General features: G+C 35.5%; 1 protein-coding gene across 4 annotated transcripts in view; it reads right to left on the bottom strand.

Annotated features, from left to right (window-relative positions):
• Nucleotides 1-12: 12 nt before the first annotated feature.
• XPO4 (exportin 4) overlaps nt 13-15,740 on the bottom strand; it is a 125,419-nt gene continuing 109,691 nt past the window's right edge. For all 4 annotated transcript variants that reach the window (XM_027835170.1, XM_027835172.1, XM_027835171.1 and 1 more), the window contains 5 exons: nt 9,509-9,627; nt 8,581-8,711; nt 7,546-7,663; nt 6,867-6,959; nt 13-2,667 (listed from right to left, as the gene is read on the bottom strand). In XM_027835170.1, coding sequence (XP_027690971.1) covers nt 2,470-2,667; nt 6,867-6,959; nt 7,546-7,663; nt 8,581-8,711; nt 9,509-9,627 — 659 coding nt within the window. In that variant the 3' untranslated portion in view covers nt 13-2,469. The remainder of the gene's footprint in view (nt 2,668-6,866; nt 6,960-7,545; nt 7,664-8,580; nt 8,712-9,508; nt 9,628-15,740) is intronic.

Raw genomic sequence — 15,740 nt, 5'->3', positions numbered from 1 at the left:
ACACACACACACACACACACACACACACACACACACACACACACACAGAGTCTAGAGATAAAACACCTGACAGTGTCCCTTTAACATACTTATATAAAGGGGTAAAAAGTTGTTTGTTTTTTTAAAAATCCTTGAAAATTTAACAGGTAGTCAGTTACAATAGGAAGTCAACTTATTGGAATAAGACAGTGTTCTTGATACCCACTGGGCAAGAATTCAAACCATGCATACAAACACACACACACACAAAACCCACTCACAAAACAAACATAGCTTTGAACAAAGTTTAGCTGTTTTAGTGTGTTAATTAGCATCCCCACTTGCTACTTTTTTTCTCCAATCTGACATTATTACATTTTAATTCTCTGAAGTTTGATTTGGTCCAATATAAAGCAAATATTACTTTATTCAAAATCTGCCCACAAAATTGTACGAATATTAATAGCCTCGGCATATTTGGTAAAGATATTACAATCTTGGTAGGCAGTTTATTAAGTGTGAATGCCATTTGTTCATTAAAATGTTTCTCACTCAATCCAATTACTGTTAATTCTTTTTCCAACTTGATTTTCATTCCTGCCCCTGCCAGCCAAACTATTAAAGCAACAGCTTATGTTGCAGTACCCTTTGCAAAGGGATGGACATACACACATCTCTACTGAGCCCAAGAAAGGTGAAAACTGAGTTCATTAGTTAAAATAAAAATGGAAAACCAATGCAAAATGAGGTGGATTCTGATGTACCTAACAATCTAACATTCTGAAGGATGAAAATGGGATTTTAGGAAATCTAAAAATAGCTTCACATTTTAATAAGTCTTACTGAAAATATTTTAAGATATGGAAAGATGCCATATCAATTGAATATTTTTTCTAAAAAAGATTTATGTTAACAGTCTTTAAGATAGGTTTGAGCCAGCCCAGCTTTTATTTAATAATGGATTAAATTAATAGAAAGATATCTCAAAAGAGTGATGGCACTCTGCCCTTGAATTCATACGTAATGTCACATGCGTGGGTTGGATAGAATTTAGATGCTAGAGATTAGTCGACTGTAACTGTCTTGAGATGAACTGATGAAGACGGCATAGAGTTACAAATGTGATGCTACACACAACTGAGTAAAAAGTGGATATGTTATACACAAAATATTCCATAGCATATAAGTGTCAAGAACATGGTGGAAGGACAAATTCACCCCTCCCTACCAAAACCTACGATTGTGCTCATAGCACAGCACTGTACAGTCTATCCTCACATTTGCTATATTCTGGTTGTAGATCAGACTGCATTCAGTATGCTTGTGGTTGTTAAAACATGGTCATTTTCATCATTTAAGCTGGCACACAGAACTAAAGGGAGCATGGCAGCACTGGAAAGCAAGTCCCTGATTGTGAAATATAAGTGGGAAATGGTAGAGCATCTAACAGTGTACTTTTTACCTTTGAAATCAAATTTATGTGGCTCCTGATGAAATGAGTATGACATCCCAGTCTAGCATAATTATTGCCCCTAATGCCCCAACTTAAGATATAGTTTGTATAAATCAATAATTTACACCCTTTGAATGTTATTGCTTAAGCAAACTATTCAGTGTAGATTGTTACAGCTGTGTGCAATGTAGTTGGATTAAAACAAACTTTAAATAGACTACACATGAACCTTTCATTGACTCATGTTTACAGAAATACATACTATCAAAAAGGGAAATAGGGAGACAGCAGCTAACAACCTAAAGCAATTGTTGAAGCATCAAAACTTGCGTTTTTATCAAAATGCCTGCTCTTTTTGTACTCCTTTTTTAAAATTAAGGCAATGAAATGGCTACAGTTCCTAAAGTTCTTTTTAGGGAACAAAACATACAGCTTTTTTCCTCCTGAATCTCAGGCACCAGAAAAAATAAAAACCTGTATTACATAAACCTGTAACACTGGGCTGATATAGAAAAACAAAACAAATAAAATACAGAAGTTAAAAAATAAGCCCAACATTTGGTGATGTTTGTTTTTTTTCCCACTGGATCGTGAACTCAATCTTCAGAGAGGAAAAAAATAAAGCTTATAACAGCAAAGCCTGGTAGGGTTTACAGAATACTCCATCTAAAATGTTTTCAGTAACAAAAATTCTAACCTTTATCTGGCCATCTATGTTTAGACAAACGGGGGAAAAGGCACTGAATATATATTTCATGGTGCCATATCTGTTTGCACATATATGGAATTTCATTTTGAAAATTTCAAATTGCCATTCATTCTCTACAACACACACGACAGATTGTGGCTAACACATAGTAGCAGAAGCTGATTCAAAGTTGACCTCTCCTGTGTCACTGAATTATATAACAAACTTTCAGGCTCTTCAAAATCCAAAATGACCAAAGAACCCAGAAACAGGAACAAGACTTAGTCAACTTTCAGCATTTCAGTGCATTTTGCAGAAAAGGTCTAAATTAAGCATATAGTTTTGTTGTTTATTTTACACAAAGGAGACCACCAACATTTGCCATAAATTCTTCTAAACTCTTCAGGAAGGCCATTTTCTGTTTACGATCCAGCGTGGGAGGAGTGCTGCTTGCAGTAAGCTTGTTGAAGGCATCTGCTAATCTCTGGTAAATTACCGGGTCTTGCTGACTTGACAGTAAGGTTTCAACCAATTCTGAGTATTCAGCCTAATGAAGAAACAACACATTACAGATGGAAATATGGTAACTAAGAGAGGAAAACATGGTTTTATAAGACTTTAAATATTACACACACACACACACACACACACACACACACAACTTTAAATACTATATAAGACTTTAAACACTATATTCTCCAGGTCATCATTGCTGATAATTTGTATTTATCAAATGTACTTTGTCCTTGGAAAACAATTTACCAAAATTATAGTGGGTTTAGTTTATTAGTATGTAAACAAAGATACAGCTAAGTCTCAGTTTCCTATACACAAAACGGAGATAATTCCATTTGTCCAGTCCAATTCACTCTAAGGTGATAATAAGTGTGGAAAGCATTCTATAAATTTTAAATTGCTACACAATCATTTCCATTTTAAAGATGAAGAAACTGAAGCTGATAGAGGTGAATAGACTTGTCCAGGGTTACACAGCTAGTAAGTGTTTGAGGCAGAATTCAAACTCAGATTTTCCTAATTTCAACACCATAGACCTCTCCATTATAAAGCAGAAAGGAGAAATACGAGACAGCTAAAGAGATAAAATAAGGTCAGAGTGTGGAGAGTCCTAATTACTAGGCTATTAAAGAGTCTGAGCTTTTTTGGAAGGCAACAGAGAGCCGTGGAAGGGTTCTGGGCAGAGAAGTGGTTTAACTAGGTCTATGCCTCTGCAAGACAAAGCTGCCAGAAACGTGAAGGGCTGTTTGGAGAGGGAAGAATGGAAGCAGGAAAACCTGTTAAGAGGTTAGTTATTGCAGTGTCCAGCATGTAGTAATGCTGTCCTAGGGAAGGGAGGTGGAAACTGAAACGGTGAAGCGGGGATACATATAAGAAGTTAAATGACAGGTTATGAGATGAATGCAGAAGAAGAGCCAAAGATAATTCCAGGGTCTTGGATGAGAGACACATAACTTCAATATGAGCTCTGATTCTTTCATTTTTTAGTAATATGACCATAGCAATTCATTCAACCTCTCTGAGTATGAGTTTTCTTTCCTTTAAAAGAATGATTGGAATTCTACCTTGTGGAGTTATTGTGAGGAAACCCCTTTGAAAATATAAATTCAAGACTTATATGAACTGATGCTGAGTGAAGTGAGCGGAACCAGGAGAAAATACTGTATACAGTAACAGCCACATTGTGTGATGACTGACTTTGATATACTTAGCTTTTCTCAGCAATGCAAGGGTCTAAGAGAACTCCAAAAGACTCATGATGGAAAATGCTATCCACATTCAGAAAAAGAACCATGGAGTCTGAATGCAGATGGAAACATACTATTTGCTCTCTTTTTCTTTTGTTGTTTTGTTTTATTTCTTCTTTCTCATGGTTCTTCCTATTAGTTCTAATTCTTCTATACATCATGACTAATGTGAAAAAATGCTTACTATGAATGTATAAGTAGAACTTACATCAGATTGTATGCCGTAATGGGAAGGGGGGAGGACAGGAAGAGGGAGAAAATTTAAAACTCAAAATCTTATGGAAGTGTATGTTGAAAACTAAAAATAAATTAATTATTAAAAAAAATTTCAATTCAATTCAATTCAAGGTATATACTGTGGCCATGTCAAGGTACAGCTAAAGAAAGATGAATAAAGGAGTCACTGGAGTTGAGGAATTGTTTGGACGAACTGCTAAGGTGAATAATAAAGTCTCTGAGAATGACAGCAAGGTAGGGGCACAAAGAACAACTACAATTCAGCCAGCTGCTGAATTCACTGAGGAGATTAACAATATAAACTGGAGGCTAGTGGATTCTAGATAAAAGAATGGGAAAGAGAGGGTGATGACTGTCTTCAAGAATAGTACATTTTAGGGGCAGCTAGGTGGCGCAGTGAATTGAGCGCTGGCCCTGAAGTCAGGAGGACCTGAGTTCAAATCCGGCCTCAGACCAAACACTTGACACTAGCTGTATGACCCCGGGCAAATCACTTAACCCCAATTGCAAAAAACAAAAACAAAAACAACAACAAAAAAAAGAATAGTACATTTAAACTGAGAATTAAAGCGAAAAATTATGGAAGATAATAGCTCAGTAAAAAATAAAAAACTAGGGGTGGGGGAAATGTATTGTAGAATCGTCAGCATAGGAAAAGCAATACATTAAATGGCAAGCCAACTTATTCCCAGATCTTTCACAACTGTTAGAACTCTCTGGATAAATAATATTAGCTGACATATATGTAAAATGTTTTAAGGTTTGGAAAATACCTTATTTATTTTCTCTATCTCCATTCTTCTTGACTTCTCTGAAGGACCTGATATTGTGACCACTCTCTCCTAGACAGATACTACTTCCTGAGGCTTTTCTCATACCTGTTTGACCATTCTCTTCTGTCTCCTAGGATCATTAATCATCCACATTACTTCCTAATGTGGAGGTACCTCAAGACTCTAGACTGGACCTTGTTCTCTTTTCTCTCCACCCCCTTTCACTTGGCTCTGATGGGCTGAATTTTAATCCCTAAGCAGAGGACTCCAACATCTATCTACCCAGTCCCATACTCTTTTCTGAGCTCCAGTTCTATATCACTCAGTATGGGACATTTCTAACAGAATGCTATATAGACATCTGAACTTCCCTATTTCTGATCTGTCAAGGGCACCACCATCTCCTAGGTTTGTAACTTCAGCATTATCCTTGACTCTTCATTCCTCCTCATCTTGAATGTTGCCAATTCTTGCCATTTCTACTTCCATAATATCCCTGATATCCATCCCCTTCCTCACTACGCACATATCTTACACTTACATACTCACTTTACCTCAGTTCCTCATTGTCTCTTGCCTAGACTATTGCAATGGCTTCCTAATTGGCCTCATTACCTCAAGTCTCTACCCACTCCAATATATCTTCCACACAACTACAAAAGTGATGCTCCTTAAGTGCATGTAGGACAATGTCACTCCTCTACCGAATAAACTCCAATGGTTCACTGTTGACTTTAAGATCAAATATATAAACTCCTCTGTTTGGCATTTAAAGGTATTTACAATTTACCTTTTGCCTCATTATACATTACTCCCCTTCTCTCACACAATGGTAGGAGTTCTTAATGTGGGGTCCATTAACTCCATTTTTAAACATTTTAATAATGGTAATTCAATATAATGGGTTTCCTTTGTAATCCTATGTATTTAATTTTATGTACTTTAAAATACTTTCTAAGAAAGGGTTCATGGGCATCACCAGACAATCAAAGGGGTCCATAATATAAAAAATGTTAAGAACACCTGCTCCTTGGTATAACCAAACTATCCCAATTGCTGTTTGCCTGCACACACTCCATCTCCTTCCCATCTCCCTGTCTTTGAACTGGCTCCTATGCCTAGAATGCACTCTCACCTCATCCCTGTCTCATAGAATTCCTCATTTCTTTTAAGACTCAGCTCAAATTATTCATAATGCTTTCAAAAGAGATGCTGCACTGACTGCTTATTAACTGCAAATGACAGCTATGTGGGTTAAGAGTCAAGAATCAAGTTCTAGTCCTGGGTTTGTCATTAGCCTTGACTTGTGACAAGTCCCTTTATCTTGTGGAGGGGTCTCAGTTTTTTCAGTCTATAAAATGAGAGGACTAGATTAACTCCTTCCAAGCTATATAATTGTATGATTTCATCTTTGTGGAGAGCAAAGTTAAGGTTGATGAGGGCAGTAAGCACTGCAGCCTGACTGGTATCAGACTCAGAGCACTTAGCAATACAACGTTTTTGAACAGACTACTCATAATATCTGAACCACTGGCAAGTTATCTTTTTATATATAACCTTGTATGAAACAGGATTAAAGTCTCAAAAATCTTGCTTACATAACCCTAATCAAACTGCTAGAAATAAACGTTGGTATAAATATGGTTGTCAATGCTATATGACCATGCTATGAAAAGAAAATAGTTTACTACTCCCTAAACAACACAGTTAACTGAAGTAAAAAGGGTTCTCTAATAGTCTCTGTGGACAAATTATAATAGGTCTCCCATGTTATTTTTAAGTACAATCCAAAATGTTCATTTCCTTCCTTTTTTTTTTTTTTTGGTTCAGAACTTAGCACAGTGCTTAGCAGAGAGTAAGCAATTAATAAAAGCTTGTTGATTTGTCACATCAATCCCAGTTGACACACACAACAGCGAGTTTATAAAATGATTTAACTTCTGAAACACTTCAAAATAATAAACATGTAATACCTGATGCAAACACACTAACGTGTAGAATGCTTCACCTGCTGCAGTTGTCATCTCTGTGTTGTGCTTTTGCAATACCAGCATATCAAAGACCAGCTGAAATCATACAACAAATGAAAGTTCTTAAATAGCACACTGTCATGTAATCTATTCTGAAAAATCAACGTAAAAGATGGGACTCACAAACCTACTCAATCATCCTTCCCATATCTACTGATTTTAAAAATGAGAAAACAAAACATTGTTATAAATTTACCAAGTCAATTACAACATTTATAAAGTAGTATTTAATGTCTATAAATTAACAATACAATATCAATATTTAAAATTATAAGGCATAATGTTGTTTATACAATTATAAAATTTCCCAACAGTTTTTAATCACAACAATTTTCAAGTTTCAAAATAAAGTTGTTGGAAGAATTCAATGTAAGCTCTTTTTCTGGGCTAGACCTGTAATTTCATTGCTACAGAGAAATCTTTGGGAGCTCAGGATGGGTGATTGGGAACTTTCTCTACCAGTGAAGACTGGCACCTGCTCTATAATGTACATCCACAGAGAGTAATTTAAATTTGCAAAAGGATTTTTATATAATTTTACATTCTCAAAGAACTTAAAAGAGAAATAAGAACTATCTGAAATCATCACATGATTTTGCAACATTCTGTCTAGATTACTTACCTTGAGAAAGTGCCTTGTTGCTAGAAAGAGTGGTGAATCTGTTTCTTGTGCTTTTGCACACTGTTCAGCTAATGGAGTCAAGGCCTCCAGGCAAAGCTGGCAAACTTCAGAACTCATTCTGATCACAAGAGTCAAAGAATAAAATAGATTTATATAGTCTTTGTTGGTGTGCTCAATTTATCATTAATTATTTCTTTGAATAGTAACAGAAAAATTGTAACTACCGAGTTTGGTGACAGCTTTTCTAGCTATGAATATAGACAATCAAGCATCTTAACCTCTGTGATCTTTAAAGATCTGCAATTTATTCAGTTTGGGTAGACCTTACACTGAGGCAGAGTATATTATATGTAGATAGTTTCAGTAGCTGTAGTGGCTAAAAACATTTATCACTTTGTGGACAAACATCTAGTAATAAATCTCCCCAAACTTAGTGAGGCTGGTCCTTAGAGAAGAGGTAAATAATTTATGGCTGAATTTGTAATGGAAACCTTTCCACTTCAGTACAACTTTACAGAGTTTAAACTCTACTGGAATAGTCTTCACTAATTCCTTGCTACAATGACTCATGCAAGCAGGGCTCTGCTACCTGGCACTTAAGAAAGAGAAACTAAAGACATGTGGAGATGGCTTACTTAAGTTTTAGGAATTGCTATAGTTAATAGCTCATTTCTAACACATACAATAGATGAAAGGATATAGTACTCTATCATCAGGGACAGTCCATTGGCAGTGAAACAATAAATAAATACCCAGAACCCACACCAGTGACACAGAATGAGTATCTGTTATAAACTGAGACTTAATTCAGGAATAACTTTGGGACATAAGCCCAAATGATTATGGAATCATTCTACAAGAGGAGGTTAGAGTGTGGTAAATTACTTACAGCCTAACAAAGGATACAACAAAATGAAGATAGTACAATAATTTTTGATAATACAAAAGTGAACTAAAGGAGAATAAAAATCTCAAATATGTTATCCTCTGTCCAAAATGTCAAGTTATACAAATGCTCATTCATTTAAAGGATACGATGTCATTCCCAGTTCTAGGGAGTACATCAAGCTCTTAAATAGGTCTTCAGGAAGCTGTGGAATTTTCTCAGGAAAGATCTCGCAGATAAATGTAATTAACTTGTAGTACTGATTACAAAGGGTTGGAAACTGTCAAAGAAGCATATTATTACAAATATTATGTCTTATCTCTGGTATTAATTTTTATTCCCACCAAGACAACTAGAAAGGGCAATATCCTACAAGGTTCTAAGTTTGGGGATTTAAAAGGAATGATACCTAAACAAATAAGAGCAATGATACTTTTTCATGTCAACTAGACAGAATAAAAACCAAGCAAATAACCAAGTAATATTTAGGGGAGGGTAGATACAGAAAAATGTCATACTATATACCACTCCTACAACACTGGGTTAACCTCTGCCCAAAGGATAGGAAAGAAAGGATTTGTACAGGTAACAATTCTGTCTTGTTATTCAAACTTGGCTTTGAAACTTTTTAACTAATTTAACGCTCTTCAAAAAGAATCTGATAAGTACTAAGAAAAAATAATAGTTGTTTGCCCTTTCTCTTAATTTTGAAAGAAGTTAACAGAAGGAATAACAATGAGAAGAGAGGGGCTTGATAATTCAGACCTCAGCTGCCACAAGGACAGATCCTCACTTAGCATAGCCCAATTTGAACACAACAGGCTATTTCAAACCACTAGGGTTACTAAAAGATATAGAGGCTAAAGTGAAGGTTTGAATAGGGGGATTGGAAATAAATTTGGGGGTGGGGTGGAACGATAACAAGAATGCAGTAAATGATAATACAGCTTTTTTTTTTAATGAAAAACTTTATTTTTATTTAGCATCACCTTGCATATGTAAGAATACTGGTATAATTCATTATGTAGCATCTTTAAAAATAATTTTTTTTTGACTACCATGTTTTTGTTCAATTACCTTTAAAAGATCTTGGGACATCAAAGGCAAAATTAGGTTTACTCCATATAAAACAACATCTGCTGCTGACACTGATCTGTTTGCTGCTTGTCCTGGCTCATGTCCTCTAAATACTTCATCTATTAAAATGAAAGTAACAAACCTTTAGAGTTACATCATTAAAAATAAAAAGTTTATAAAATTATGTTAAAACACCATGCACACCCTTTGACCAAGAGATATTGCTACTAGGTCTATATCCCAAAGAGATAAAAGAAAAAGGACTCACAGGTACAAAAATATTTAGAACAGGTCTTTTTGTGCTAACAAAGAAAAACCGAGGGGGATAGCCATCAATTGAGGACTGGCTTAACAAGTTATGGTATACGAATGTAACTGAATATTATGTGTTATAAGAAATGATAATGGGAATAATTTCAGAAAAACCTAACAAGAACTGATGCGGAGTAAAGTAAGCAGAACCAATTTATATAATAAGAATATGATAAGGACAATAAACAAGAAAAATTTAGGAACTCTGAACAACACAATGACCAACCACAATTCCAAAGGAATCATGATTGAACATGCTATCTACCTCCAGATAGAGAAGTGATGGTCTTAAGAGTACAGATCAAGGCATATTTTGGGGGGCAGCTAGGTGGCACAGTGGATAGAGCACTGGCCCCAGAGTCAGGGTGACCTGAGTTCAAATCTGGCCTCAGACACTTATTAGCTGTATGACCCTGGGCAAGTCACTTAACCTCACTGCCTAGCCAAAAAAAAAGAGGCATATTTTCTTTCCCCTTTCTTCTTTCTTTTTTATTAAACTAATGTGGTGATTTGTTTTGTACAACTATACGTAGTCATAATGGGCTTTGTTTTTCTTGCTCTCTCAATGGGCAGAAGAGAAGCAGAGGGAGAAAAATCTGAAAATGAAAACACAATTAAAAAACTCCACAAAATTAGGTTAAAATAAAATTCGAAATAAAATATGCTCCAAACCAGAAAAAAAAGTCAGTGGATTTACAATATATCGGATGAATTCTGTCATCGTGCTGGTGTGGTAAGCACTTCATCCTTGCTAACACAGATGATTATGTTCCTTCAAAAGTTTGACAAAGCAGAAATATGAGGAAATAAATATGGCTAGAGAGAAAGAGAATGGTACAAATGCAGGTCAAATGAATTTTTTAATAGAATTTTCCCCACATTAATCCTTTTATTACTCAGATTTATAGGTGAAACCTCTGTGTTGTTTCCCCTGCATTAGAACATGAGTTTCTTGAGAACAGTGACTGTCTCTCCTTTTCTACTTGTATCTCTAGCACTTTTTACATAGTAAGCTCTTACTAAAAGTTTGTAGTTTCATTCATTCATTCATTCAACAGAAACTTCAAGATGGCGTAAAAAAATGGCAAGTATAGCATGGGTCACCTTCAAGGAATTTCTATTCTTACAGTGATAAAGGAAGTCCATTGGTAAAAGAAAGAAAATTTATTTTTAAACATTGATTTGGATTCCCCATATAAAAGCAGCCCAATTAATTATGTTAATTATTAATTATGTTAGGGGAAACTCTTCTCATTGTTATTCCTTCTGTTAACTTCTTTCAAAATTAAGAGAAAGGGCAAACAACTATTATTTTTTCTTAGTACTTATCAGATTCTTTTTGAAGAGCGTTAAATTAGTTAAAAAGTTTCAAAGCCAAGTTTGAATAACAAGACAGAATTGTTACCTGTACAAATCCTTTCTTTCCTATCCTTTGGGCAGAGACCAGTGTTGTAGGAGTGGTATATAGTATGACATTTTTCTGTATCTACCCTCCCCTAAATATTATATGTTAATATGTTAATTATGTTAGGGGTTTATAACATGTGAGATTAATGACTGCAGTCACTCTAAGTACTCTTCAAAACCATCAACACATCTAACACTGTCATTTTTATTTTTATGTAAGTGGTGACAAAATGATCAGCACTACATAAATAAGCAGACTGAATGTCATAAATTTATGTATTATTATTTTTCAAATGTGAAGATGCTATTATAGATAATAAAATTCATTTAAGAGTACTCCTGAGCTCTTAGTTTTTTAATAACAATGATAATTATAGTTATATTTATATGATGCTTTAAGGTTTGCAAAGTGGTTTTTCAAATATCTCATTTTATCCTTATGATAATCTTAGGACGTAGGTGCTATTATTATTATCTCCATTTTACAGTTCAGGGAACTGAGGCATACAAGTTAAGTGATTTAGCCAAGGTCACACATCATTTGTCTGAAACAAGATTTGAACTCAGGTCCTCCTGACTCCAGGCCCAGCTCTCTACCCACTGCACCAACTATTTTCTTAGTCAATAGATGCTAAGACTACAACTATCATGTTTGTTTGTTTTTTTTTGGTGAGGCAATTGGGTTAGGCTTGCCCAGAGTCACACAGCTAGTGAGAGTTATGTGTCTGAGGCCAGACTTGAACGTGGGTCCTCCTGACTTGAGGGCTGGTGCTCTATCCACTGTGCCACCTAGCTGCCCCTTATCATGGGTTTTTTTAGCATTAATTTTTTTATGTTATGACAATTTTTTTATGTTTAAAAGGGAGCTTTTATAACAAAAGGGCTGGGAACCACTGAACTCTGATTTTGAATCTGGAGAAAATGGAGACCATTGCAAGGCTCAGTGGTTATTCCTCCTCCATAACTATTACTTTCCTTAATTACACCAATTCACAGCAGGAATTACCCTTTGTTGAGCTCTGGCTACCCTAAAGGTAAGTACCACATATCTTAGAAATTATTCTCTTAATTTAGGGAGTCTTACCTTTTTGTGTATCATGAACTCTTCCGGCAATCTCTGATGCAGTTACCCCCCTCCAAAAATAATGTTTTAAGATGTATAAAATTAAACATATAGGAGTATTAAAGGAAAAAATGGGGGCAGTTAGTCAGTACACTAGGTAGTGTTCCAGGCCTGAGTCAGGAAGACTCATCTTTCTGAGTTTAAATCTGCTTTCAGATACTTCCTAGCTGTGTGACCGTGGGCAAGTCACTTAACCCAGTTTGCCTCAGTATCCTCATCTGTAAAATAAGCTGGAGAAGGAAACAGCAAACCACTTCAGTATCTTTGCCAAGAAAACTCCAAATGGGATCACAAAGGGTCAGACACAAGTGAAATGAATAAACAACAACAAAAGGAAACCAAAGGTTAGTGAAAATAAAGGTGTAATTTTACCCCCACCTAACCCCACAGAACTCTATCTGTGGATTCCTACACTAAAAAACCCTGCTCCAAGTATTTCATGTTTTTTAATCTTCTCTCGCCAGAACATTAATAGATTTTTTGGTATGGTATAGTCATTTCTGGATATAACCTTCCACCTTTTCTCTCCTCAGTGACTTTCCTGGTAACAAAGAAAAAGATAAAACAGCTATTCTCTTGTTTTTGAAAAAATTTTCAAGCTGATTTAAAATCCCCATTAAAACACTACTGAATTTTAAATTATTAAAATGCAACATTACACAATTAAACCCAAGGATAGCAATTGTGAAAATAACTTGAAACATACCCATTTATCCAGTTAAACTACCATAAAACCATACTTATTTAATCTTCCTTATCTGGTATCTCTTAACTTCATTTAAAATATTTTCCCCACAAAATTCTCATGCATAATACTTGAACCCCTTATTCGCCATGGGAAAAAAAATGATGTCTCATGTGAGCTTTAATATTATCAGTTTTATCGGTAATTACTTTTTGAATAAAGCAGAGCAGACAACAGAGTTGACAGTTTTCACTTAATAAATGCTTTTTTCATTCCTTCATTCCATTACTGATAGGAGACGACTGGAAAAAAAACAACAAAAAACTAAAGAAACAACTGGCTCTACATACTCACTGGGCCAGTTTCCAAGGAGAATAAAGAGTCAACACACTATTTTGGCTCTGTCTAGTTGTCTTATCATCCTTCTACTTTTCCTGGGATGTGGAAGGAAGTATGATTAGCAATGAAGCATGTTAGTACAGCCAGAGATCAAGACATCTTCAAATCTCCCAAGCAAAATTGGAAAAGGGTGTTTAAGCTTCAGATGCTTCCTAGTTCTTTTCTTCATTTCTTCATTGATAAATTATTTATGAAGTTGCTACCATGAACCTAGCACTGTGCCAGGTGCTTAAGGGGATGCACATGAAGTTCAAGAAATAGTCCCTGTTCTCCAGTTTATAACTTATTTGGGAACCTATTTGGGAGGTAAAATATACACATAACAATTAAATAACAAAGTACTCAGTGATCAAATGCTGAAATAAGCGGCAAAGACAATGGATTTCTGAAAAAGAGAAGATCAGTGGGAAATATGACAGGCTTCTAGAGAAGGTATCATGGAGGAAAGTTGGTATATTTCATTCTGTCTCTTTATATCGTCAGTGCCCAATAAGTTCTACACGTCTGGCACGTAGAAGTAGCTGAATGATTGTTGGTTGTTCTATTTCCTGTCTTTTATTCTATTATTTGAATACATTTTAATGGCTCTTCTATGTGACAACTCTTCTAATACTTGGAGACAGCAATCTTGTTTCTTTCATTCTTCTTTTTTAGGTTAAACATTCTATTTGTTTAACAAAGCCTCCTAACAATATAACTGTGAAGCGAAAGTGTTCTCTATTTTGATAGTACCAGAGTGGTCCCCATACAACAAGACTTTGTCAACAGGTTTCCCTAATACTAACTCCCCTAAATAACCCCATAATTCTGTATCACTGCCACAGCGTTTCCCTTGCTTCTACAGTTCTTCCTTTAAAGGACAGGGATGCTTTAACTTCAGTTGAATCAAACAATAAAATTATTTATTGAATACCCTCTACCTATGTTCCTTAAATACCTCACAATGGAAGGACACTGCAAAGTAAGCAATCATCAACTGAAAAACATGTGAAAATGTACTTCTGGGAAGCATCAGATTTGGTCAGGCTTTGTGTAACTTATCTCTCATAATTATATGTTCTATAAATAATATCACTACATTTTTAAGTACCAGGATTGTATTTTAAAAGCCCTTATCTAAATAAATGTTCACTATCATTTCCTTAAAACATTTATTTCTTAGTCAACCACACTTAGTTTACCTTCTTCTCTAAAAGGGAAATAAATACATGAAACTGGCTGTACTTCCCAATAACTCTAGTTGTCCAAAAATGCGCTGCAGTAGGTAGTAAGTTCCATCTCATTAGAGATCTTTCAAAGGCTGGATGACTATTTGTTAGAGATGTTATAGAGCTAATTCTTGGTCTGGCATGTGTTGGATTAGATGGCCTCAAGTTGTTTTCAATTCAGATTCTGTGATTTAAGCTGAGAGGAAGAATTCATTGGGAATATAGAAATTCCATCTTCCATCTCTGTGCCTTTTTCAAGGCTGCTCTCCAGTCCTAGAAAGCAGTGCCTCCCTCCTATTTCTCTCTCTTAGAATGCGTAATTTCCTTCAAGTTTCAGGTGACATCATACACAAAGCCTGCCCTGAACCCCCACCTCTCAACCCCTAGTGAGCTCTCTTTCCACAAATTATCTTGTATCTATTTATCTGTGTTCTTGTTGTATCTCTACAAATAGAATGTAAGGTTCTTGAAAGGAGAGGCTGTTTTATTGGACTTCGCACATCCCCCATTCCCTCTTTCCCCAGCAGAATGCTTGAACCCTTACAACAGAGCCTTAAATAAATGGTTGTGGGATTGAACTGTGAATTGCAACATGTCAGTGGGGAGATGTTCTCTAAGTATGGAAGTGTACCTGGTGAAAAGTCAAGAATGAATCTACAGATCTGAGAATCACTACTACATGGGGACTTGAAATGTATTGAGGATTCCAGAAATGTTAGTCCATGAGATGTCTAGCACAGACAGTAGTGAGGAAAACTGTGTAGAAAAAACAATCACGTAACCAGAGAATGTTAAAACTAGAGGTATATTAGTGATCATTTAGTCCAATCTCCTCATTTTACAGATGAGAAAACGAAGGCCTCACTCCCAGAAGTGAAGGGACTTCACACAAAGTCTCACACTGAATTAGTTGCAGAGCCAGAACTTAAGTCCAGGTTTCCTAACTCTCAATCCTGGGATTTTCCCATAATATGATTCTGCCTCTGGAAATTAAGTTTCTTTTACACATTAAAAAAGGAAACTAACAAAAAAACCCCAACAACTGCCATATAAAAAAATAACACAAGTACAGAAATGATGTCACAGCAGCCCTACGCA

The sequence above is a fragment of the Vombatus ursinus genome, unplaced genomic scaffold, assembly GCF_900497805.2.
Source record: "Vombatus ursinus unplaced genomic scaffold, bare-nosed wombat genome assembly UNPS02014813.1, whole genome shotgun sequence".
In the NCBI taxonomy this organism is placed as follows: Eukaryota; Metazoa; Chordata; class Mammalia; order Diprotodontia; family Vombatidae; genus Vombatus; species Vombatus ursinus.
This window is presented reverse-complemented; position numbering and strand designations above follow the sequence as displayed.